We start from the raw sequence: 23,260 nt of genomic DNA, 5'->3' as shown, positions 1-23,260 counted from the left end.
CATGAACGCCGCATTACGAGAAAGGTGGCCCCCTTGTGGTTTGGGGGGCACTGCATAAGCATATTATAAGAATGCTTAGCATTAAAATCCTGTTTTTGTCATTAAGGAAAATCATATGGGTGATTCTCATGAAAACTTGGTTTTAAAAATGTCAAGCATGAAAATGTAAAAATTGCTTAAATTTACTTTTTTTCCCACCAGACATTGAAAAACAAAGTCTGGAGTAAATGGGAACATTAATTTAAAAACTTTTACTTATCATTTAACACTTTTTGTAACATAATTTAAAAAATTTGTCCTAAAAAATCTCATTACCGCAACAATCAGAAAACATCAACACTGACATATTTTCAAAATGACATGACAAACCTGAAAGAACATAATTTGGAGATTCTGCACATGCATTTAAAATCAAAGTATTATGCTTCTATTAATTAAATTAACATTTAATAAGCATCTGTTGCGGTAATGATAATCAAAATGTCGTGTAAGCATTCTGACAAGACAATATTTCAAATTAACTGTAAAAAAATGATCTTACCTGGTAGCCATCTTGAAGTAACTGGTCCATGTGCTTGGTCACTCAAAATCAAACTTTATTAAAATTCTGTATGTGTGCTTAAACTGTTCTCAAAAAGTGTTGCGGAGGATGAGAACATCAGGCATGGACACATCATTTTCCTAATTTTTCTTCATTATTATTATACATGAATATTCAGTAAATATTTTTTCTGTCATCTAAAGTAGTCTAGCAAAACATCCATTTATTTTTTTTCTTAATATTTTTGTGTTAATTTGATTAAATTACAACATAACGCATGTTCAAACACAGCCGGACACATTGCGGTAATGAGAATTTCAGCAGAAAATGAGATAAAATTTCCAATTATAAATTCTTATGTTGAAATCACACATTGTGCAAGGTAGAACACAGTATTGTGTTAATTCTGATGCTTTTTAATGTTACTATATTACACATTTTAAAGCTAAAATCATTAGTGCCGTGGTGTTTCAATGGTTTCGTGAGAATCACCCATATTGTCTTAGGGTGTTTTCACATATACACTGTTTAGGTCGGCCCAAATGACGTGTCGCTCCGAGTACGGTGCGTTTGGGTCAGTGTGAACACAACAGCCGCACTCGGGTGCGCACTAAACGGCCGCTCCGAGACCGCTCTAAACAGGTGGTCTCGGAGCGGCTGTTGCCGAACTCTGGGGCGACCCACCTGTGGTGTGAACACTGCCGGACCTCGGACCGAACCAAATACAGGAAGTTCTCCACATGTTTGAGCCACTGGGCTTCCGTTGTGACGTGAGCCGGGTGTTATATTGTGGGTTAACAACAAACAAGCCAATCTGGTCCGTTGCAGAGAGATTCGCTGTCTCCTTTACGTTTGAGCTGATGATTTTATAAATGCATAGCTGTCCTCCACACACAAATAGTGACATAACAGGCTTTTTAGCAAACGGCTCCGTGAGAAAGGCTTTAATAGAACAGCTGCGCAATTTCGCGTTAAAGCAAAGAAACTTCACAAAGACGTGCATCGTTTATCTCCACATCTTGATAGCTGCGCTCTCTCTGTCAGGCTGGTTGTCGTGGAAACGTGGGGGTGGTCATGAGACGGTAAGAGCTGTCAGAGACCAATGACAGCGCTGACCGTTGTCACGTGGTGTACAGTGCGGCATTTCAAGTAAAGTAAAAAATATGTATATGTGAACACGGACCGCACTAACTGAAAAATGATACAATGTATTTTGGTGCGCTCCGAGGCCGCACCACGGTGCGCACCAACATATGTGAAAACAACCTTAGTTACAAATGTGACTGGTAAATGATAAAGAATGATTTGCTTTTGTATTTATTGCATTGCAACAGGTTGATAAGCAGACTTGCTATTTATGACTGGATGTAAATTTTGATACTTTGCGGTAAAGGCGGCTCTCCTATTAAGCCTTAGCCATCAGTGTGGCCCTCATGAGAAAAATAGTGAAGACCACTGTTATAGTTCAACAGCCCGTCGTCAATTATTCGTTACGTATTATTCTATATACTTACCAAAATACTGAAAATACTTCAATATATTGGCCCTTCATATGAAACAAAATATAATGTTTTTTCTGTAAGGAATAGACAGACCTAAACCGCTCCCTGATTGGGTGTTCTGGATTATTGCATATCGTTCCCTGATACGTTAAGCCCATCATGTGACCATTACGCTAAAGGGGGTCGCACACCGGACACGCAGCTCTGCGCCGCGCTAAAAAAACAGAACACATTGTTTTGTCCACTGTGACTCAGGACACTGCTCAAATCCCTGTCGCACCACTCACATAACTTAACATTAAATAACATCATATTTTAATAATACACAATAATAACATAATTGTCCCAGATCGTTAGCGATGCTAACACATATTTTGCATTTTAAAGTAGATGCTATCTGACTAAGCTTGCGCTGTTTAATGTGCACTTCCGGTGTACGATACCTCAGAATTGTCCTAGACGCGACTCGACCCTCAAAATGTTACATTGTGCTCATGAAGTGGCCATTACCTATCAGCCGACCGTAATTTTGCCACGTTCAATAAGCCAGTATTGCTCCTGGTCTTTGGGGAAATTCAAAAAGGAGATCCGCACAGTAATCACTGTTTTAGTACAGCTGGTATTGATTATCTGATAGTGTCTGATTCTCACTGTCTCACTGTTGCTTGTTTCTGGATGGCAGAATGGTGTGGTGTCACTCATCGATTGCACAATGATAGAGGAGCCTGAGGGTACAGACGATGAGTGTATGTATCAAAACACTTTATTTCATTTTAAACATTATTCATTATATCTCTATCGACATGTTATGGAATTTAATCCACAAGGTTGCTTTGTATGCATGTGTATGCTCTGTCTACTACATACCTGTACTGCCGTAGTAGTCACAAGCGTCAATATCTGACATCCCTGTAATGAGAATGTGTTGTTACAGTGCTTACCTTGAAAAGATTTCACTTCAGATCTATAGATTTACACCTGAAGATCATATATTGTGCTTTCCTACTCAGCCAAGTCAGACAAGAGCGGCCAAGACATGGAGCACCTGGATTTTAAGATTGTGGTGGAGCCCAAAGACAGCCAGTCCTTTACCTTCATCCTAGTGGCCTCCTCACGGCAAGAAAAGTCAGCGTGGACCAGTGACATCAGCCAGGCATGTCTACTCGCATCAGATAGCACAGAGTGATCCGCAAAGCTTCAGGGCAAGACCTTTGCCTTTTAGTCACTTCTTGTGGTTTACATGCTCTCTCTCTCTCTTTACTACAGTGCATAGATAATATTCGTTGTAATGGCCTGATGATGAACGCCTTTGAGGAGAACTCTAAAGTCACTGTGCCCCAGATGATCAAGTAAGCACGCTATCACACCAGAATAGACCAGCATGAATTCCCTTACTGGTTTGTTGCTAGTCAGCTTGGTGGACCAGCAATGTCTAGGTGGTGAGTTTGGTCAATCACGGCTTTTCTGGGAAAGCTGGTTGATCAAAGAAGCCTTAGGCCTGGACTGGACACCAAGATTTCATGCAATTTTCATAACAGTAATACTGGTGTTTCGAAATTAAATTATATCAGTAAATCATTAATTATTACAAACAGTCGTTTTTATAAGTACATTTTTATGTTAATCTGATGTTTAGGTCTGATGCCAGTCTTTACTGTGATGACGTGGACATCCGGTTCAGCAAGATGATGAACTCGTGCAAGGTGTTGCAGATTCGTTACGCCAGCGTGGAGCGACTGCTGGAGAGGTTAACCGACCTGCGTTTCCTCTCCATCGACTTCCTTAACACCTTTCTGCACTCCTACCGTGTCTTTACCAGCGCGGATGTCGTCCTCGACAAACTCATCACCATATACAAGAGGCCTATCAGTGCCATTCCAGCCCGGTAAGCCACTTGGTCACTTTTTGGAAATTTTGAAGAAGATGTAACCAGCTGGTGGCTCTCATGTACATAGCAGCGCATGGAAAAAGTGTTTACTTACAGTTCAGTTTGGGGTGTAAAATACAGATTAAGTTAGGTGTAGCAAGGGAACGATTACTGATCTGTACTACTCACTGCAGGCTAACAACAACTGTCTTCTCTTCCTATTTGATCTTTTGCAAATACATGATTATATGTTAACTTTGTGGGTTCTGCTTGTAAATACACTAACCTAAAGGATTATTAGGAGCACCATACTAATACTGTGTTTTACCCCCTTTCGCCTTCAGAACTGCATTAATTCAAAAAGGTTCTGAAAGCATTCTTAAGAAATGTTGCCTATATTGATAGGATAGCATCTTGCAGTTGATGGAGATTTGTGGGATGCACATCCAGGGCACGAAGCTCCAGTTCCACCACATCCCAAATATGCTCTATTGGGTTGAGATCTGGTGACTGTGGGGGCATTTGTGCCAACATACTGTACAAGTTTATACAATAGTCAGTGTAGATGGTGACATCTAAAAACAAAATAGTCTAGTGTAGATGGTCTCATCAGACCAGGCAACATTTTTCCAAATGTCTTCTACTGTCCAATTTTGGTGAGCTTGTGCAAATTGTAGCCTTTTTTTCCTATTTGTAGTGGAGATGAGTGGTACCCGGTGGGGTCTTCTGCTGTTGTAGACCATCTGCCTCAAGGTTGTGCGTGTTGTGGCTTCACAAATGCTTTGCTGCATCCCTCGGTTGTAACAAATGATTATTTCAGTCAAAGTTGCTCTTCTATCAGCTTGAATCAGTCGGCCCATTCAGTGGGCCCACACTTGATTCAGTTTTGCATCTGAACTAAGACAAAATCTACATTGGACGTTTTTGTTTTTGGATGTCACCATCTGCACTGGCTATTGTATAAACTTGTACAGTATGTTGGCACAAATGCAAATGCATATTCATCAAGCCATTAGTTCAGCAGCACGGCTTAGCTTTGTTGTGTACTGCGTTCATGTGTGAGATAGAAAATGATTTGGTGAGACAGAAGGGAGGTCACACTAGTGTTTGTCAGTCTATAGATGTAGTCAGTGTATGAAAATAATTAAAGGAGGGGAAATAGATGGAGAGAAAGCCAAAGGGGAAGGGAATGAGATATGCCACAGTTACCGAAGGCTTGCAAGAGGTCACGCTAATGTGTGCTGGCCTCGTCTATGTACCGCATGCGTGTGTGTGTGTGTTCTGCTGGAAACAGCAGTAATTGGGCTCTACATCCTCGCCTGCGTTCCTGCCTGACTGAAGCATCTCAGCGGGGCTCTGTCGCCATCACCTTAGCAACCGGCCACTCTGCTGCAGGACCCCACCCTCCACCCGTGCCGCATCTGCTAGATGAAATATTTAGCGTGCACGTTTTGCAGCTCAGTATCTCCATCTCCCTGTCTCTTGCTCTTTTATTTTCATCTTGCTTTCGCCATCTCTCTCTTCTCTCCTCGGCGCTCTCCCCCGTTCTGTTGGCTCCGGAGACGGAGATCCAGGCGAATCAGTAAGAGCCGGGGACCTCCCACACACCCACAGCCTGTAGCTCCCTCTCTCCCTTGGGCAGACCGCACGGCTGTGATGCCTCCCCAGACCTCCCCCGCTCAGCTGCCCTGCCTCAGCATCAACGGTCACCCAGACTGTCATAAGAGGGTCTATTTCTGTGCAGGCATGACGTGTAGGGGGTGGCTAGATGTGTGGGAAAAGCTTCTCCGCAACGCTCTCCAACCTTATAGAGAGCTGTGAAGAGTAGGCTGTTTGTGCTCCGCAGAGATGCTTTTCTCTGTCAGTACATAAAGCAATTAGAAACTATATAGTAAGCTGCATTGAGAGCCTGATACGTAACTCGAAAGGCTTGTGGGTATATATATATATATACAGTATATATCGTATGTACTTCCACCTTGCATTTAAAGGAGCTAATTGGTTTGTCATTGAGAAATCCCTCATTAAGTCCCACCTTACCATTAAAAGAACCAATTGTCTGTTTGCATACTGTTGCATGCACATGTTTTATGCCATAAAAATGATTTGCATAACTGTCGATAGTGTCACTAATATGGCTGTTGAGAAAACTGACTGCTTTAATGTTATCTGTTCAAGGTTAATGCTCGTATACATCACTGTAAATGACTTGATAGCACCAGTGTTTACACTATTCACAATACCAATAGGTTAGCTACCAATGTGTTTATGTGTGGCAAATAAATGTCATTATGTCCACTAACACCCATAGTGATTAAACAAGCCCTCGTTCCTGCTCTTTCCGACACACAGATCCCTAGAGCTGTTTTTTGCCAGCAGCCAGAACAACAAGCTCCTATACGGAGAGCCTCCCAAGTCACCTCGCGCCAGCCGCAAGTTTTCCTCTCCACCCCCGCTGGCCATCAACAAGACCTCGTCCCCTAACCGTCGTCGGAAACTCTCCCTCAACATTCCCATCATCACGGGAGGAAAAGCTCTAGACTTGGCCGCCCTCAGCTGTTCCTCTAATGGCTATGCAAGCATGTACTCCACCATGTCCCCTTTCAGCAAAACCACGCTGGACATTAACAAGCTTTATGTGTCCAGCCCAATCGCCAGCAAGATTCCCGATGAGGGGGAGAGCAAGACGGACAAGGCTGATGAGCCTTCGCTGCCCAAACAGGGTGAGAATTGATTTTCAGACTATCAAAATGTGGTTTGCGTGTGTGTGTTATCTGTTACAAACCAAATATTCACAAGTTCATTCTGTCTTTAAAGGAATAGTCTACTCATTTTCAATATTAAAATATGTTATTACCTTAACTAAGAATTGTTGATACATCCCTCTATCATCTGTGTGCGTGCACGTAAGCGCTGGAGCGCGCTGCGACGCTTCGATAGCATTTAGCTTAGCCCCATTCATTCAATTGTACCATTTAGAGATAAAGTTAGAAGTGACCAAACACATCAACGTTTTTCCTATTTAAGACGAGTAGTTATACGAGCAAGTTTGGTGGTACAGAGTGAAACGTGGCGCTTTTCTAAGCGGATTTAAAAGAGGAACTATATTTTATGGCGTAATAGCACTTTTGGGAGTACTTCGACTCGCCTGAAAAGTCCGCTCCCCTTCTCACTCTCATAATGGGAGAGGGAGGGTGTTACTGCGCCGAGTCAAAGTACTCCCAAAAGTGCTATTACGCCATAAAATATAGTTCCTCTTTTAAATCCGCTTAGAAAAGCGCTACGTTTCATTTTGTACCACCAAACTTGGGCTCCCCTGGCATCATCCCCCCGGCCCCCAGTTTGAGAACCACTGATTTATAGCATGTTTAAATTGCCACTTTGTAGGTGTGAGCAAAAATGTGCCGTTTTTGGGTATACCCCTTTAAAGCAACACTATGTAGTTTTTTTACCTTTAAATAATGTCTCTAAAATTATTTCAGTGATAGAACAACTTTTAACTGGACAAATTGTACTGTTGCTGCAACCCGAGCAGCCTCCTAGCTGCTACAAGCACACTCTGAAAGTGCACTGTTGCGCTTTTCAAACAGGCACTTTTGCGCTTTTCAAACACATGGGGGAGCTGTAAGTCATTTTTACATGGAAACTACATAGTGTTGCTTTAAATGCAAATGAGCTGATCTCTGCACTAAATGGTTGTGGATAGTGGAGATTAAGGGGCGGTATTATCCCCTTCTGACATCACAAGGGGAGACATATTTCAATAACCTATTTTTTCACATGCTTGCAATGAATGATTTACCAAAACTAAGTTATTGGGTTGTTCTTTTTCACATTTTATAGGTTGATAGAAGCAATTATAGCACTTAAACATGGAAAGAGTCAGATTTTCATGAAATGTCCCCTTTAACATATATCAGTGCCAATGTGCCATTGTTTTGTTTCAAGATGAACACCGGTATTGTTTTTTGTAAGTCATCTTTGCAAAAAACTACTTAAATGTCCTAATATAAAATACCTAGTCCTGGATTAATCTAAACCCTGTCCGGGAAACTCCCCCTTAAAGTTTTCGCTAGGAAAATATGCATTACAATACAAAACCGCATCAGTCTAACAGCTTCAGTCAGTGATTGGCCTATCAGAATCAAGTGCTCCAAAGAGGAATTTATCATGAAAGATTATATTCATTTATTATAAAAAAATATATGTATGACTATACACAGTGTTTTCGTTTTCTATCTATGACTGAAATGTGTATCTATCTGTATGACTTCATTTAAATCTGTATGACTGTATACTGTATCTAGATATTTCGGTGAGAGAGGAAAGCGACAACGACCAGATCCAGAGCGATGAGGCCGAGGCTGAAGTATCGCCCACAAAGTCGCCCACGACTCCTAAGAACATCAAATGCAAAAACTCCTCAGGTAAAAGACACTGTGTCCTAGACTTCCCTTCTGTGTTGTTATCGCTCACTGACATGAAAACCGGAGCACCTGCATATCATGCTGACAAGCCACCTGCACCCTTCATACCAGCCAAATGTTGCATTTATCAGTGGCTCAAAATGGCTGTCTTGAGAAAATAAGTGCTTAATGCAACGGCTCAGTAAAATGTGATTTATTTTTTGTGAGATTGATTGTAAGACTTGCTTGACTTAGGCCCATATATATGCAAAAACGTCAATGCACACTTGAAATGTCTTTTTGTTTGTTTGCTACGTGTGTTTTAAAGTACACCCTGTATCTTTAAAGCTCTGAAGTAATTCTTAGAACGGAGATGGAGGCCTCGGCAGACACGATTCATGCGAAATCTCATTAATTCTGTGGGTTTTTAAAAAAAATGTTCAGGGAAACGCCAAAGGAGGCGTGAGTAGGTGTTTGGAAAACTTGTGCCATAGCAACCATTAGCATGTATTCTCTCTGCCACCCCGGTTACCGGGTTTGTATGAGTGCGGTCGATGCGCTGTAACAATGCTGTCTTCTTCCATTCAAACAGAATTAATGGAGGTCAAAGGTCAACGATGACCCCACTGTTTCATATGTGTGATGCAGTATTTTTGTTTGGCTTTGTTGCAGAATAGAATGAAGTGCTTTTTGCTTATACTTCTTATATATTGTACATAAACCCTTCTTGAAACCTTCAACAACAAACTTGTTTTCCTCACAATACTGCTCTTGTAATTTTCAAAGAATGTATTTGGTCTAACATCCTAGGGAAATGCTGAGCTATTTTTAGTCTCTACCATCTTATCTTGAGAATCATAGCCCTGCCTATTGTCTTGGTAAAACACAGTCAGATATTTCATGTTCGGCGCTGCCACCTTCTGGATGTTTCATTGGATTGCATACAGAAAAATCCCAGTTCCAGCATCATAAAAAAAACTCAAAAACCTTGTTCGTATGATCACAAAATGCAATAAGAAAATGTAATAGACTGTATGTTTTTGATTTTGGTTTCATTGCTAGTCAAGACTGATTTGGCGTAACGTCTGGTGCTATTTGTGACATTTACATCTGTCATCACTGGAGGGTTGTCCATTGTGGAGATATGTCACTGCCTCTATTTTTTCTGCATGAGTCCGTGTTGTTTTATTTTATACCTGCTAGACTCGTGGGAAGTGCTATTGAACACGGTTCACAGTTCAGATTTCAGTCTTTGGCTAATGGCAGACCAGACATATTTCATATTTCTGACTATATTTCTATATTTCAAGTTTTAATTATAGTGCAAGCACCATTAATATTGGTTACGTTTTTTAAACCCTAGATCTAAGGGATCCTGTAGATCATTGTGTGGATCATTGTGTTAGCAGTGCAAAGGTCATGTGTTCAATCCCAGGGAACAATCTGTTAAAAATGTGCCCTAAATGCAATGGATAAAACTTCTGCATTTAATTCAACCTAAAATGCACAATATGCATATTAATTTTTAAAAAATTTAAAAAATGCTAGTTGATTTCGCTTTTGTTGATTTCATACTCTCTAAGAAATATACAACGATCAGCCATAACATTATGACCACCTGCCTAATATTGTGGAGGTCCCCCTTTTGCCACCAAAACAGTCCTGACCCGTCGAGGCATGACATTTTTCCTGCTTTCACATTTTTCCAAGTGTTTGTCCTCAAAGTTGATGTTTAAAAAGCAGGAAAAATGGGCAAGCGTAAGGATCTGAGCGACTTTGACAAGGGCCAAATTGTGATGGGGCAGAGCATCTCTTAAACTGCAGCTCTTGTGGGATGTTCCCGGTCTGCAGTCGTCAGTACTTATCAAAAGTGTTCCAGTGCTGAACCGGGACAGGGTCATCATGTGTGGCCAAAGCTTATTGATGCACGTGGGTACGAAGGCTGGCCCGTGTGGTCTGATCCAACAGATGAGCTACTGTAGCCGAAATTGCTGAGAAAGTGAATGCTGGTTCTGATAGACAGTCTATTGGATTCCATGCCTCAACGCGTCAGGGCTGTTTTAGTGGCAAAAGGGGGACTTATACACAATATTAGGCAGGTGATCATAATGTTATGGCTGTTCGGTATATGTTCCAGTTTAAACATCTTACACTGAGAGAATGTTTACAATTTTAAATATGCCCTACTGCGATAATATACCAATATTTGCATACTAATGCGTACTTGTGTAATGTGTGGTTCAGTTTAACATTTTAAATTCTGACTTGGATCATTTACAATGTTCCTAGTTGCTTCTTTTCAGTGATTTTACAACTGTTTACTATGTCTGGTCCAAAGTTGAGTTTTTTGCCAAAAAAAGCTTGCGGTGAAAGATGGTCAAATTTGTTAAATACCAATGAAATTACTAAAATTATATTTATGAAAATATGACATTTCGGGTACTGACAAATAACATTTCAGTTGCCTTTAAAGTGAATTTACTGAACCTAAACCTGATAAAAATGCTCATTTACAAGAAAAAATGTCGGTTTTGCATCTGAACTTGTTTATTTGTTTACATCATATGGGTTTCAGTTATTAACTCAAAGTAATTAACTAATTCAGATATTTTCTGAAATTGAAGTTATTTCGGCCTTCGATCATGCGTTTAACATGAGTGTGTGTGTATGCTGTGTGTCTCTGTGCAGAATTCTCTCTGTTCTCTTACAATAATGGCATGGTGATGTCCTCCTGTCGGGAGCTGGATAACAACCGTAGCGCCTTGTCTGCTGCTTCTGCCTTTGCCATAGCCACTGCGGGTGCCAACGAGGGCACACCAACCAAGGAGAAGTACCGCCGCATGTCTCTGGCAAGCACAGGTACTGTAGGAATCAGACTCTCATTGGTTGTGGATATCTGTTGCCTGGCAGAAAAGAAATTAATGTGAATTTTGATTGGCTATTAGGGTTCCCCACAGATCAGAGGAATGGCGATAAGGAGTTTGTGATTCGTCGAGCAGCGACTAATCGAGTTCTCAACGTCCTCCGGCACTGGGTGTCCAAACACTCGCAGGTAGGTTTCTTCATGCATAAGCACTTTTGAAAACAGTGCGACATAGACAGACTCCAAATGAAATGAAGGCTAAAGTCTCATAGTCTAATTATGAGATCAGGAGCATAAAAGTTTGATTTGAATCATTGATTTCACTTTAATGTCATCTTTGTCATGACAAAACTCAGTCAGTATTAAATAAATAATTGTTATATTTTCACAGAATGTTCTTTATATTACGTGTGATGATTTTATGCTGGACACAAATGTGTACTGGTGGCAAAATCATTGTAAGATGTTTAATAAACAAACACTCAAGAAATGAGAGATGTGGATCTACCTGCCTTGCATTTGTGTTTGCATACTTCACTATTATGTGTGTATATGTGCAGGACTTTGAAACCAACACTGAGCTAAAAATGAAGGTGATTAGTTTCCTGGAGGAGGTGATGCATGACCCTGAACTCCTGACCCAAGAGAGGAAAGCAGCAGCCAATATCATCAGGTAGGAGGAGTCTAAGCCTGGAGGATGTTTCATCCCATTTATTTTGTAGCAATAGGGTTAGGGTGGCCATTCGTGCCAGTTCCGCCGGACACGTCCCGAACATGTTTTCGGGTTCGTTCTCCGGAAGTCGCGTTGCTCGACCGCATACGTCATCAAGGTTTAATATTTCGGGTTTAATTTCAAAAAAGCAACCGTTACATTTCAAGGTAAGAATGAAACTACAATGATTGTATGTCTTAAAATCAAACCCGAAATATTAACCCTTGATGACGTATGCGGTCGACCAACGCGACTTCCGGAGAACGAACCCGAAAACATGTTCGGGACGTGTCTGGCGGAACTGGCCACCCTAAATAGGGTATATGCGCAACTTACTTCCGCATTCCTATTAAAAAAGAGTAAATCGCTTCCGGTTCTGTATGCTGTATGTTGACATGGTGCTGTTTTCATACATGAAGCCTTTAGGAGCTATCAAAAACGAAATAACTGTTGTCCAGTGAATATGCTCATTAACATCTTAAACCTAAGTAAAAGAAAATTTACTAACTTTTTTTATACTTTATTGATGGTTTCATCGGACGTCTGGATCCGAACCTTACTTCCGGTTTCGTTTTTTTAATGGTCTGTCTAGTTGCTAAACTGATCTCTTGAACAAATTACTCGTCGAAAATAACAAATGTTTTGGTTTCCTATGTAATCTATGTGTTGTTTTTTAGCTTGTTATGTAAATAAACTACGTTTAAAGAACTTTGTTGTTATTTATTCGTAGCGGAGTTTACCGGAAGTTACGTGCGGACCGCGACAGCCGCTTGTTTATGTTGTTACTGCTGAAACCGTCTATAGCTTTTGACAAAGGGATTTCACACATACATTCAGATATTAGAATAAAAATAAACATAACACAAATAATAATACTACGAATAACAAGCTATGACAGCACATACTGGCAACCGGAAGCGATCGACCCAGTTTTCCGGTTTGGTCATGTGACGTTCGACATATACCATATTCAAAAGTGTGCACATACTTTTGTTTTGACACTAAAACAAGCTGTATATCCTCAAAGTATTGATAGTTTTTACAAAAGATAGACCAAATCTAACCAAAAATTTTAGATGGGGCTGCTAAAAGTGATTTGACTTATTATCATTAAATATTGTTGAGTATCAATAGTCATTTATCATGTGCATGGATGTGTGTGTGTTGTCACAGTGGACTTCTCTGTAGAAATAACACAGCACAGAATGAAAGTATTTTAATTTCAAATGAGGTGGAAGTGTTAAATGTGTTAAAGAAATCTTGATAGCTATGAATTCCATGAATTTAGTATGAACCACGACTGATTTGGTAAAGTCGCTCAAAAGACCTACCGTATGTTTTATGTGAGTTGTTGTCTATCTAGAAATGTGTAGGTGTATTTGCTACAATCACACTTTAGGTATGTAAATCTGTAAATACTAATGAGATCACATTGGATGTTTTTGTGACAGAACTCTGACACAGGAGGATCCTGGTGACAATCAGATCAGTCTGGAGGAGGTTCTGCAGATGGTCAGTGCCATGATGCGGCATTATCACCAAAGCTGTTAAAACTTTCCAAATGCATGTTTTTAAATGCTGAAACACATCTTTGGTACCGTACACACTGCATATTAATTTGGTTGTCACTTCACCTTTTAATGCTTATCCCTGTTCTGTACACACACAGTTTAGTAATTTACGGGCCTGACAACCGCATTCTACAACCGAATAAACTCCTGCAAAATGGAGGTAGTGACAACCGCATTTACAGAAACTCTGCTTAGTGTGTAAATAACCCAACTGAACAACTATAGTTAATAAAGTGTTTAACGTGCATCATTGACATGACAGGTCTCTCTTCTGAAAAAATAAATTCCTAGAAGGGAATAAAAGTCTCTGTTTGTGCAGTGCAGGAAATGACAGAAGCACGAGCATTCGCTGCCCAGTGTTGCCAGATCTTGCAATAAAAAACAGCGAACAAGAAAAATCCAATAATAACCCAAAATAAATCCAAATGCTTTACCTCAAAGATCAAAATATTGGGACCGGCACCTTCACACTTTAATAACAGCTTCATTAACCAAAAGCAATAAACGGGTAAACGGCAAAACGTTATGTACATACAAAAAAAGAGGACCTGGCAACACTGCAAGACAGCGCGTTGTGAAGCAGCCTCACAAAAGCGTACAATACACAATGCCAAGAAGGAGGTTTATTGCAAAACACAATGCTGTTAAATCATTTTGGTCAAAGCTGTGAGTGATAAGCACGCGAGACGGCAGAACGTCGCTCTGGTTATCTCTGTGTCAATCATCACATTTTCGGAAGTGAGTCTTGTTCCGTACAGACATGAAACGAACATTTAGGGGATTCACTCCTGCATTTAAATGCGGTTGTCAATCCCAAAAGTTTGCAGTGTGTATGAGGCCTTTGGTGTGTCAGTTTTTTATAGTAGTTTTGTTTGGAATGGTGTAAAAGTCTGAAACTGATGTGCTGTGTTACGTGCAGGTGGAAGGAGGAAAGGCCGAACCTTTTGAGAATCATTCAGCTTTGGAGATAGCAGAGCAGCTCACCCTGTTGGACCATCTTGTTTTCAAAGTCATACCATATGAGTGAGTGCTGTTATATTTCACCTTTATTTCAGCTGTTGATCAGACAGCAATGAAGGTCTAAGAAACAGTTCACAGTCTAAATTATGTCATTTTTACATAATGTTGAACAGAATCTCTTTTTATTTTATTAATGGACACCTGTTATAGCCATTTTAAGTATCATGTGTGCCCAGAATTTGTCTGTGAAATTTCAGCTCAAAATACTCCACAGATCATTTATTACAGCATGTCCAAAATGCCCCTATTTGAGTGGGAGCAAAAGCGTGTCGTTTTCGTGTCTGTACCTTTAAATGCAAATGAGCTACAGCTCCTCACTTCCTTACCAAAAGAAACAGTGAGCGTTTTCAGTTAAAATAGATGTGATTCCTGTAAATACAGTCTGAGACAGTAGTATACAACTCACTGTGGTCAGAAATGTCAGTCAGTGGCTGAGGGCAGGGCTTTATCAGTGTGGCATCACATTAACCAGAGAATCAAAACAACATGTCTAATGAGACTGCTTTGGTTTAATGAAGATTTATAAAGGAGTGGATAGATTTTTTTTCATTGTTTTGTGGTTGTGTTCACACACTGCTAACGCACATTTATGTCTGAACACCTTGTAAAAGTGAATTTTGCATAATAGGTGCCCTTCAATTAAATAAATGTGCCATTTCCCAAGTCTTGATGTGATGAATCAAACACAAATGTTGCTTTCATCATATACAGGGAATTCTTTGGTCAAGGATGGATGAAGAACGACAAAAACGAGAAGACACCTTACATCATGAAAACCACAAAACACTTCAATGATGTAAGTTGTCTTTAGTGCTGATGCATTTCTCTAAATGTGGTGAAGCATAAAATAAAAAATGATGAAAGCATAATTAACCCGATGACAATGTAACTCTTGTGTCTCCTAAAAGATTAGTGACCTGATCGCCACAGAGATCCTGCGCAGTGAGGATGTTAATGTACGGGTGGCAATGATAGAGAAGTGGGTGGCTGTAGCTGACATCTGCCGCTGTCTCCATAACTACAATGCAGTGCTAGAAATCACATCATCCCTCAATCGCAGCTCCATCTTCCGGCTGAAGAAGACCTGGCTCAAAGTTTCCAAACAGGTTGGAAAAGTGAACTTTCAACAAAATTATACTAAAATTCAACTAAAAAATATAATTATATTTGATAATATGATAGTATGAATGACTATTGTGTTTTTCGTACACTGCTAAATGTGAAAACGCTAAATGAGGATTTAAATCATTTTGTGACCCTATCTGAAGAAACCCAGCTAAAGTCATTTTTGAGTGTTTACTGTTTTTTATATAAAATTATTCTAAATACTGTAAAGAACATTCTGTGAAAATATAACCTTTATATCTTTAATATTGACAGAGTAATGTCATGTCAAAGATTGGAATTATAGTTAAATTAATGGTTGAAATCAAACTTTGATGCTCCTAAGGTTTTACATTCGGCCCTAACTCTGCAAAAAAACTTTAAAATGTCCTGCCGTTCATGGCTTTTAGCACCTGACACTGAAGGGCATTGCATGTAGTCAGGAAATGTCTTGAGAGATGTTTGTTCCTTTTCTTAAAGTGAGAACGTTTTTATATTTTTAGACCAAAACTGTCATTGACAAATTGCAGAAGTTAGTCTCATCTGAAGGAAGGTTCAAGAACCTCAGAGAGGCCTTGAAGAAGTAAGTGAAAATATCAAGAGCACTCTTCACACACTGTCAGAAAAAAAATCAAAAATTGTTGTCCATTTGCAATACTCTTTGCACCTAAAGAGTTCATATTAGTATGTCAAAGGTACTTATTGTATACATACTGTATATGTACCTAAAGGGTACATATTAAGGCATTTTTAAAGGGTACCACTCAGCTTGGAACCATTTTTGGAACCACTATTGTGTTGAAGTAGTTTGGTTGCTGTATTTAACGCGGATTAATTAATTCTGATAGCTTGGCAAAATCTGCTAGCTAATATTTTTCTGGTGTTCGTAGTTGTGACCCACCCTGTGTGCCATATTTGGGAATGTACCTTACGGACTTGGCCTTCATTGAAGAAGGGACCCCCAACTACACAGAAGATAACCTGGTCAATTTTTCCAAGATGAGAATGGTAACTGTTTCAAGATTGTTTCATTATTGCAACCGGAAGAGAGCCATAGAGTTCATTTTTTATCATATTTATTTTTTTCTTCATTTTATAGATCTCCCATATCATCAGAGAAATCAGACAATTTCAGCAAACAGCATACAAGATTGATTACCAGCCAAAGGTATTGAACTGTTGTTGGTTTGTGTTGTAGCCCATGCTACTTTGAGATTTTTATTTTTTTTACACCTGGCCAATAGGTCAATCTGTGACATTCAGATACTATTGGTCAGACATCTCTTTGTCATGTAAAATTAGAGATCATTAAACTTGAACTTTGGTAAGCAGTGATACATAAAATGTTGTTTCATCTCTATCATGGTTGCATATGTATGAATTGAAGGGAAAGAAATATAAAGTGTGAGACTGCACCAGAATAAAAAAGTGTGAGAAGGCCTGAATGCAAAAAACAGACCGCACATGGTGGTCCTTAAAGGATTAGTCTTAAAAGAAAAATCCAGATAATTTACTCACCATCATGTCATCCAAAATGTTGATGTCCTTCCTTGTTCAGTCCAGAAGAAATTATGTTTTTTGAGGAAAACATTGCAGGATTTTTCTCATTTTAATGGACCCCAATGTACACCAACACTTAACACTTAACTCAACACGTAACAGTATTTCTCAACAGAGCCTCAAACGACTACAAACGATCCCAAACGAGGCATTAGGGTCTTATCTAATGAAACCATTGTCATTTTTGACAAGAAAAATAACAAATATACACTTTTAAACCACAATTTCTCGTCTAGATCCGGTCCTCAAAGCGTCAGCGTGACCTTACACAATACGTCATGACGTCAAGAGGTCACAGAGGACGAACGTGAAACTCCGCCCCAGTGTTTACAAGTGTGTTGAAAGAGGACCGTTCCGACGTTGTTGTATGTCGAATGATACTAATTAATGTCTTTGTGTCAGTTTATTGTTTACAATGGTCCGCAAATGTGCGTTTTATATATGTAACACGTGACCTCCCTACGTCACAACGCATTTACGTTAGGTCGCGCTGGACCGGACCTAGACGAAAAGTTGTGGTTCAAAAGTGCACACTTTTTATTTTTCTTGTCAAAAAGGACAATCATTTCGCTAGATAAGACCCTTATGCCTCGCTTGAGATCTTTTATAGTCCTTTGAACCTCCGTTGATAAAAACTGTTACGTGTTTAGTTAAGTGTTAAGTGTTGGTGTCCATCAAAGTCCATTAAAATGAGAAAAATCCTGCAATGTTTTCCTCAAAAAACACAATCTCTTCTCGACTGAACAAAGAAAGACACCAACATTCCGGATGACATGGTGGCGAGCAAACCATCCGGATTTTTCTTCCAAGAAAATGGACTAATCCTTTAACTTAAAGGGTTAGTTCACCCAAAAATGAAAATAATGTCATTAATGACTCACCCTCATGTGGTTCCAAACTTGTAAAAGATGTTTAAGATGTTTTATATTTAGTCTGTGAGCTTTCTGGTAATAAAAACATCATCAAAGTAGTCCATGTGACATCAGTGGGTCAGTTAGAATTAGTTGAAGCATCGAAAATAACAAAAAAATACGACTTTATTCAGCATTGTCTTCTCTTCCAGGTCTGTTGTGAACCGCATGCACGAGACTGCAGTGGCACAGCTGACGTACGAAAACATGTCTGAGGATAAGACGTCAGCGGCGTCGTCCGTTAGCAGCGTCGTACGTCAGCAGTATCACTGTGCACGCACATTCGCAACAGATGCACAAGAGAAGATAATACTGAATAAAGTCGTAGTTTTGTTATTTTTAGACCAAAATGTATTTTCAATGCGTCAACAAATTCTGAACATGGACAGTAAACTGTACATAGATTTTCAATGGAGGGTCAGAAAGCTCTCGGTCTAAATCTAAAACATCTTGAACTTTGTTTCCAAAGATAACGGAGGTCTTACAAGTTTGGAACGACATGAGGGTGAGTCATTAATGACATTATTTTCATTTTTGGGTGAACTATCCCATTAAACCTGAATAGAGGGGTTTTAAAGTCATTAAAACATGAAATCTTACTATTTTTGTCCTTTTGACCTTAAGTGGAATAAATATAACTCATTAGTTACACCATAGATGCACAATAGATGATTAAAGATTCACATGTACAGTATGCATTTCTTGGAATATTTTGGAATCAAACCCATAACTTTGGAATTGCTAGCATCAGTTGCTATCAGTTTATTTCTAAATTAAATTTTCAAAATATCAAAACCATCCACACAGCCTGAAATGAATACTGTGTCTCTATGTTTCAGGCAGCACTGTATTTACTGGACAGAAGCTCTGTGATGGACGAAGAAAGCCTGTATGAAGCCTCGCTCAGAATCGAGCCCAAAGTGCCCAACTGAGAGAAATGCTCTGCCTGAGGTCTACATACTGTACAGACAACACGCTTTCTATACAGACATGTGTTACCTTCCCCACTCCATTATTATTACTCCTGGATGTGTTTCTTTGTTTTTAGTCATTATAAAATGTCACCTAATTGTTTCCGATCTTTCACTGATGAGTTACCTGTTTCGTTGTTTAGGGAAGTCATGTTTTTCCCATTGCAACAATTCACCACTATAAAGAAAAGGTATGTTTTTAACAGTACTTACAGCAGGATCTACTGTAAGCAAACAGTGACGGCTAGCTCAACTTTTTGTTTTAGGTGTGGGCATCTTTCAGGCTCATCCATATCACCTCTATAATGAAATATTAAAAGCCGACAGGAGCATTTTGAAATTTAATAGATGCATGTAACTAATTTACAGTATATGCATACCATGTAGCAATGTGGAAAGTAGATATATTCCTTATATTGTTAAAATAATATATTATTCACATGTCACTGTACTTAGTTAAATCAATTCCAGTATCTTTATATCTATTTGTTGTGAGCATCACAACGGGTGCAATGGACATGCCCAGATTGCCGTGATATTTTTTAAACATTTTGGCACGAGTTAAAGCAGACAGTGTATAGTTTGCTGACGTGTCAATCGCATTAGATCACATGGCACCTCTACTACAGGTCAGTAGGGATGCGTTCTTGCATGTGTTATATCATCCTCTGTTAATGCGTGTAACATTGTAACTTTAGTTAAAGACATCAATTTTTTTAATTTGCTCAGACCAAAATTAGTAGAAAGACTGTCTTTACCAAAAGAAGCAAGGACTATGTGATCTGCATTAAATATGATTATATTTTTCAAAACTAGTTGTGCTTATTTACACATATACTGCAAGGTTTCTGTTGCTCACAGCCTCATTTTTTTAGCATACAGTATGGGTAAAAGTTTTATCACTCTCTCATTCTACACCAGATTATCCAGCTATTGTACATTTACAGACAATCTATGTCCTTTTTGCTGTTCCAGTGATTGTGGAACGTGACTAAATATCACTTTGTAAAATACATTGTCGTATAAGAATGATCAAAAAGTGAATGACCTTCCCGCTTGCAACATACAAAGGGTATTTTTGTAGTCATAGAATAAAGATGCAGTTTTTCATTAGTTTTCCATTTTTTGCCTAAAAATGGAAAACTTGAAACATTTTTTGTACCAACATTGTCGACTCACCACACAGATAAAGGATTCTGTATATTTTGTACATGCAGCCCTATGTATTTCTTATCATGTACTAGTTTAAAGCACACCTCTTTAAAGCGTGTATCCTATGCTCACACACTCGATGCTATATGATTTGTGATTTTGAAACCATGACCTAGAGGTAGAGGACTTTAAAGTGTTTTTGCATATACTGTAATCCTGTCTATAATCATTCTCTTAGCAGGAATATAGTAATGTAGTGCTTATTCTGTGAATATTTGTATGTATTTTTACTATGTACAGTCTGGAAACACATTTAACACTCACGTGGCAGGCATGCAACACTGTATCAGCCAGAAACTTCAAAAAGGACATATACTATATAAGATATATATAGATGTATATATATATATATAGATAGATATATATAGATCTATATATACAAACTGTATACACATCTATGTGCACATACTCTTATAAATGATATATAAACATACAAACATTTTGCTGTTAGCAATACCCAGTGGTATGAGAATTATCTTTCAACCCTTAAGTTTATTTCCACAGCTTGGGAAATATTTCCAGTTTTGTACAAAAAAGAAATGAAACAGAAAAGAAAAAGAGAGAAAATTAACTAAATAAACTGTATGTTTCCTGATTACCTCTTGCTAATAAATCTATTCTATCTCAGGGGGATATTGCGTCCTTGTATGTGTTTTTGTCACTTCACTTATGCATGCTTCACTTTGCTCTCTCTGAGAATCAAGGATCATGAGCATGTCCTATAATGATTACCTCACATTTATTTAAATACATAAGCTCTTATAGCGATTTTAATCAGCATATGGTAATAAGCATATTATGCATATTGTTTACATAGTACAGTGTTAATAATTCTTTGCATGTAGGCAACAGGATTATTTCCTTTAAATAGGGTTTCAAAACAACTTTATTGGTCAACTGGTCATATAATTGATTTAAGAGCTACTTATAATCTTACTTTATAAACACCTACACGACCACTCAAAAGTTTAAGGTCACTTGGCTGAAATGTTTGTCATGATCTTAAAAATCTTTTCATCTTAAGGTGTATAATTAATTATTTTTAAATTATATTGTAAGCAAAATATAATTGTGCCAATATATTAATTTCTTCCATTAATTTACCTTTTTTTAAATAAAAAAATAATGACTTCTTGGACAAAATAATAAAGAATAAGCAAACCCCAGAATAGAATGGAACTCAAGCATTTCAAAGATCGAAGCTTCTTAATAATAGCATATCAAAGTCAAAACCTATTTCTTATATTTGTGTTTTTTTTATTTAGATGATTTTGCTTTTATTCTTAAATATGGAAGAAAATAATGAGTAAGTGTCCCTAAACTTTTGAACAGAATTGTAATCTATATACTAATAAATAATCGTTAAAGAGTTATACAAAACCCTAATCCAACTTTTTTTAGTTATACTGATCTGTAAGAATGATGGTTTATTAGTGCTGTTCATTGATTTTAGTAAGTTTTTTGACATTTGGATATAAAGTGTTTCAATACTACATTATATGGTGTAAAAACGTCTGAGTGCTGCCCTCTTCAGGTTGAAGTGTGGCTACTGCAGTTGAATTTTCCTATTGGATGTTGGGTCCAAAAAATACCTCGTGACGTAAGCAGGTTCAAGCTCACCACAATTATTGCCAGTGGGTGGAGTCAGGCTCTGACCAGGGGTTTAGTTACGCTTTAATTGCATTTATACAAATAGCCTACAGAAATGGCGGTTTGAAACCGAAAGTCTAACGTTACACTTAGGCCTACAAAAATAGAGAAAGACAGCACACAACCCTTCTACTTGTAGGAGGAGTGCTACTCTTTTTTTATTGATTCAAAAATAGAATATACAGCAAGAATTATCTGTACATCAATACAGTCCAAGGAAAAAAATCACAAATAAGCCAGGGAGGTCAGGGGTTATATTAAAAAAAACATAAAAAGTAAAGAAAAAGATTAAATAAATATCCTGTAAAGCTTACAGAGGTCGTATGATCTAACAGCTTTTCGTTTGTACACTCAGATATTGGGAGAACATAGTTTTTAATATTAGCAGCAAGCTCCAGAAAACTTGGTTTCTTTTTTAGGAATTTTGGTTAACATAATAAGCAAATTTATCACATAAATTTTTATCATATTGAGTGAAACCAAACAAAACATGAATCCCACCGCAAAGCAAATTGAGGGTAGGCTAAATATGGACAACAATAAATTGAGCCACTTTCCCCAAAGTTTCTTGGTAAGACCAAAATAAATGCAATACCAGTGTTTCAGCTCTTCACAGAAAGTAAAGCTGATATCCAAGTCTTTTTTTATTTTTTTAGACTACTCATGTGATCAGGCGATTCCAAGCATGACACGTCAGCGGTCGCCATATTGTGCACAGACCCTAGAGGGTATGCACGTGACGTCACCTTCGGCGAAGTGACTGCGGTTACGCCCACTGAGTGGCAAAAGACAGAGCGGCAGAATGAGTGTACACGGTGAAATTAGCGGAAACACGGGAAAAACGCGTCTAAATGGGAAAAAGCTGTTGTGCGATAGACTATACTAACAGATTTAACAAGAATTCGGAGCTATCGTTTTACAGACTCCCAAAAAAAGACCGAAAGGAGAAGTAAATAGATTGTTCATGCCAACATCCACAGACCACGTGTGTTGACAAATTGCTAGGGTCACTGTCAAGCAGAGGTTTAACTTTCTACTTAAAAGTATTTTTTCAAGTATTTGTATTTTAACCGTGTTTTTATTTGGGGAAAAAACATAAATTCCAAAGTATATTATCATAATTTTTACTTTATAACATAAGATTATAACATTTACTTTTTACATGTAATATTTAAGTACAGATTAACGTATTTTTACTTAAGTAAAAGTACACAAGAATACACAATATGATTCTATGCTTTAGAATGTAGTGAAGTGAAATTTTTCCCAATACAAACACCCTAATAAAGCACAGATGCTTGTAAAATGTAACTAATGTTACTAAGTATTGTCCTCCTCTGCTATCAAGTCCAATTAAATGCAATTTAAGC

The 23,260-nt window shown here is 38.5% G+C and overlaps 1 protein-coding gene across 2 annotated transcripts in view; it reads left to right on the top strand.

Annotated features, from left to right (window-relative positions):
- The window catches only part of rasgrf1 (Ras protein specific guanine nucleotide releasing factor 1), a 47,285-nt gene extending 26,412 nt beyond the window's left edge, over positions 1-20,873 (top strand). The window contains exons 11-28 of one of the 2 annotated variants that reach the window (XM_055173993.2): positions 2,726-2,789; positions 3,054-3,196; positions 3,310-3,392; positions 3,680-3,928; positions 6,263-6,633; positions 8,218-8,337; positions 11,005-11,175; positions 11,262-11,368; positions 11,740-11,852; positions 13,343-13,403; positions 14,382-14,485; positions 15,194-15,278; positions 15,391-15,588; positions 16,090-16,169; positions 16,477-16,594; positions 16,686-16,754; positions 18,527-18,562; positions 18,897-20,873. In XM_055173993.2, the coding sequence (XP_055029968.1) occupies positions 2,726-2,789; positions 3,054-3,196; positions 3,310-3,392; positions 3,680-3,928; positions 6,263-6,633; positions 8,218-8,337; positions 11,005-11,175; positions 11,262-11,368; positions 11,740-11,852; positions 13,343-13,403; positions 14,382-14,485; positions 15,194-15,278; positions 15,391-15,588; positions 16,090-16,169; positions 16,477-16,594; positions 16,686-16,754; positions 18,527-18,562; positions 18,897-18,989 (2,265 nt within the window). In that variant the 3' untranslated portion in view covers positions 18,990-20,873. The remainder of the gene's footprint in view (positions 1-2,725; positions 2,790-3,053; positions 3,197-3,309; positions 3,393-3,679; positions 3,929-6,262; positions 6,634-8,217; positions 8,338-11,004; positions 11,176-11,261; positions 11,369-11,739; positions 11,853-13,342; positions 13,404-14,381; positions 14,486-15,193; positions 15,279-15,390; positions 15,589-16,089; positions 16,170-16,476; positions 16,595-16,685; positions 16,755-18,526; positions 18,563-18,896) is intronic. The other variant, XM_055173994.2, reaches the window with a different exon arrangement.
- Positions 20,874-23,260: the final 2,387 nt, after the last annotated feature.

Source organism: Misgurnus anguillicaudatus, chromosome 15 (genome assembly GCF_027580225.2).
Source record: "Misgurnus anguillicaudatus chromosome 15, ASM2758022v2, whole genome shotgun sequence".
Taxonomy (NCBI): domain Eukaryota; kingdom Metazoa; phylum Chordata; class Actinopteri; order Cypriniformes; family Cobitidae; genus Misgurnus; species Misgurnus anguillicaudatus.
Note: the sequence above shows the minus strand (reverse complement) of the source record. Positions and strands in the feature narration are given on the sequence as shown.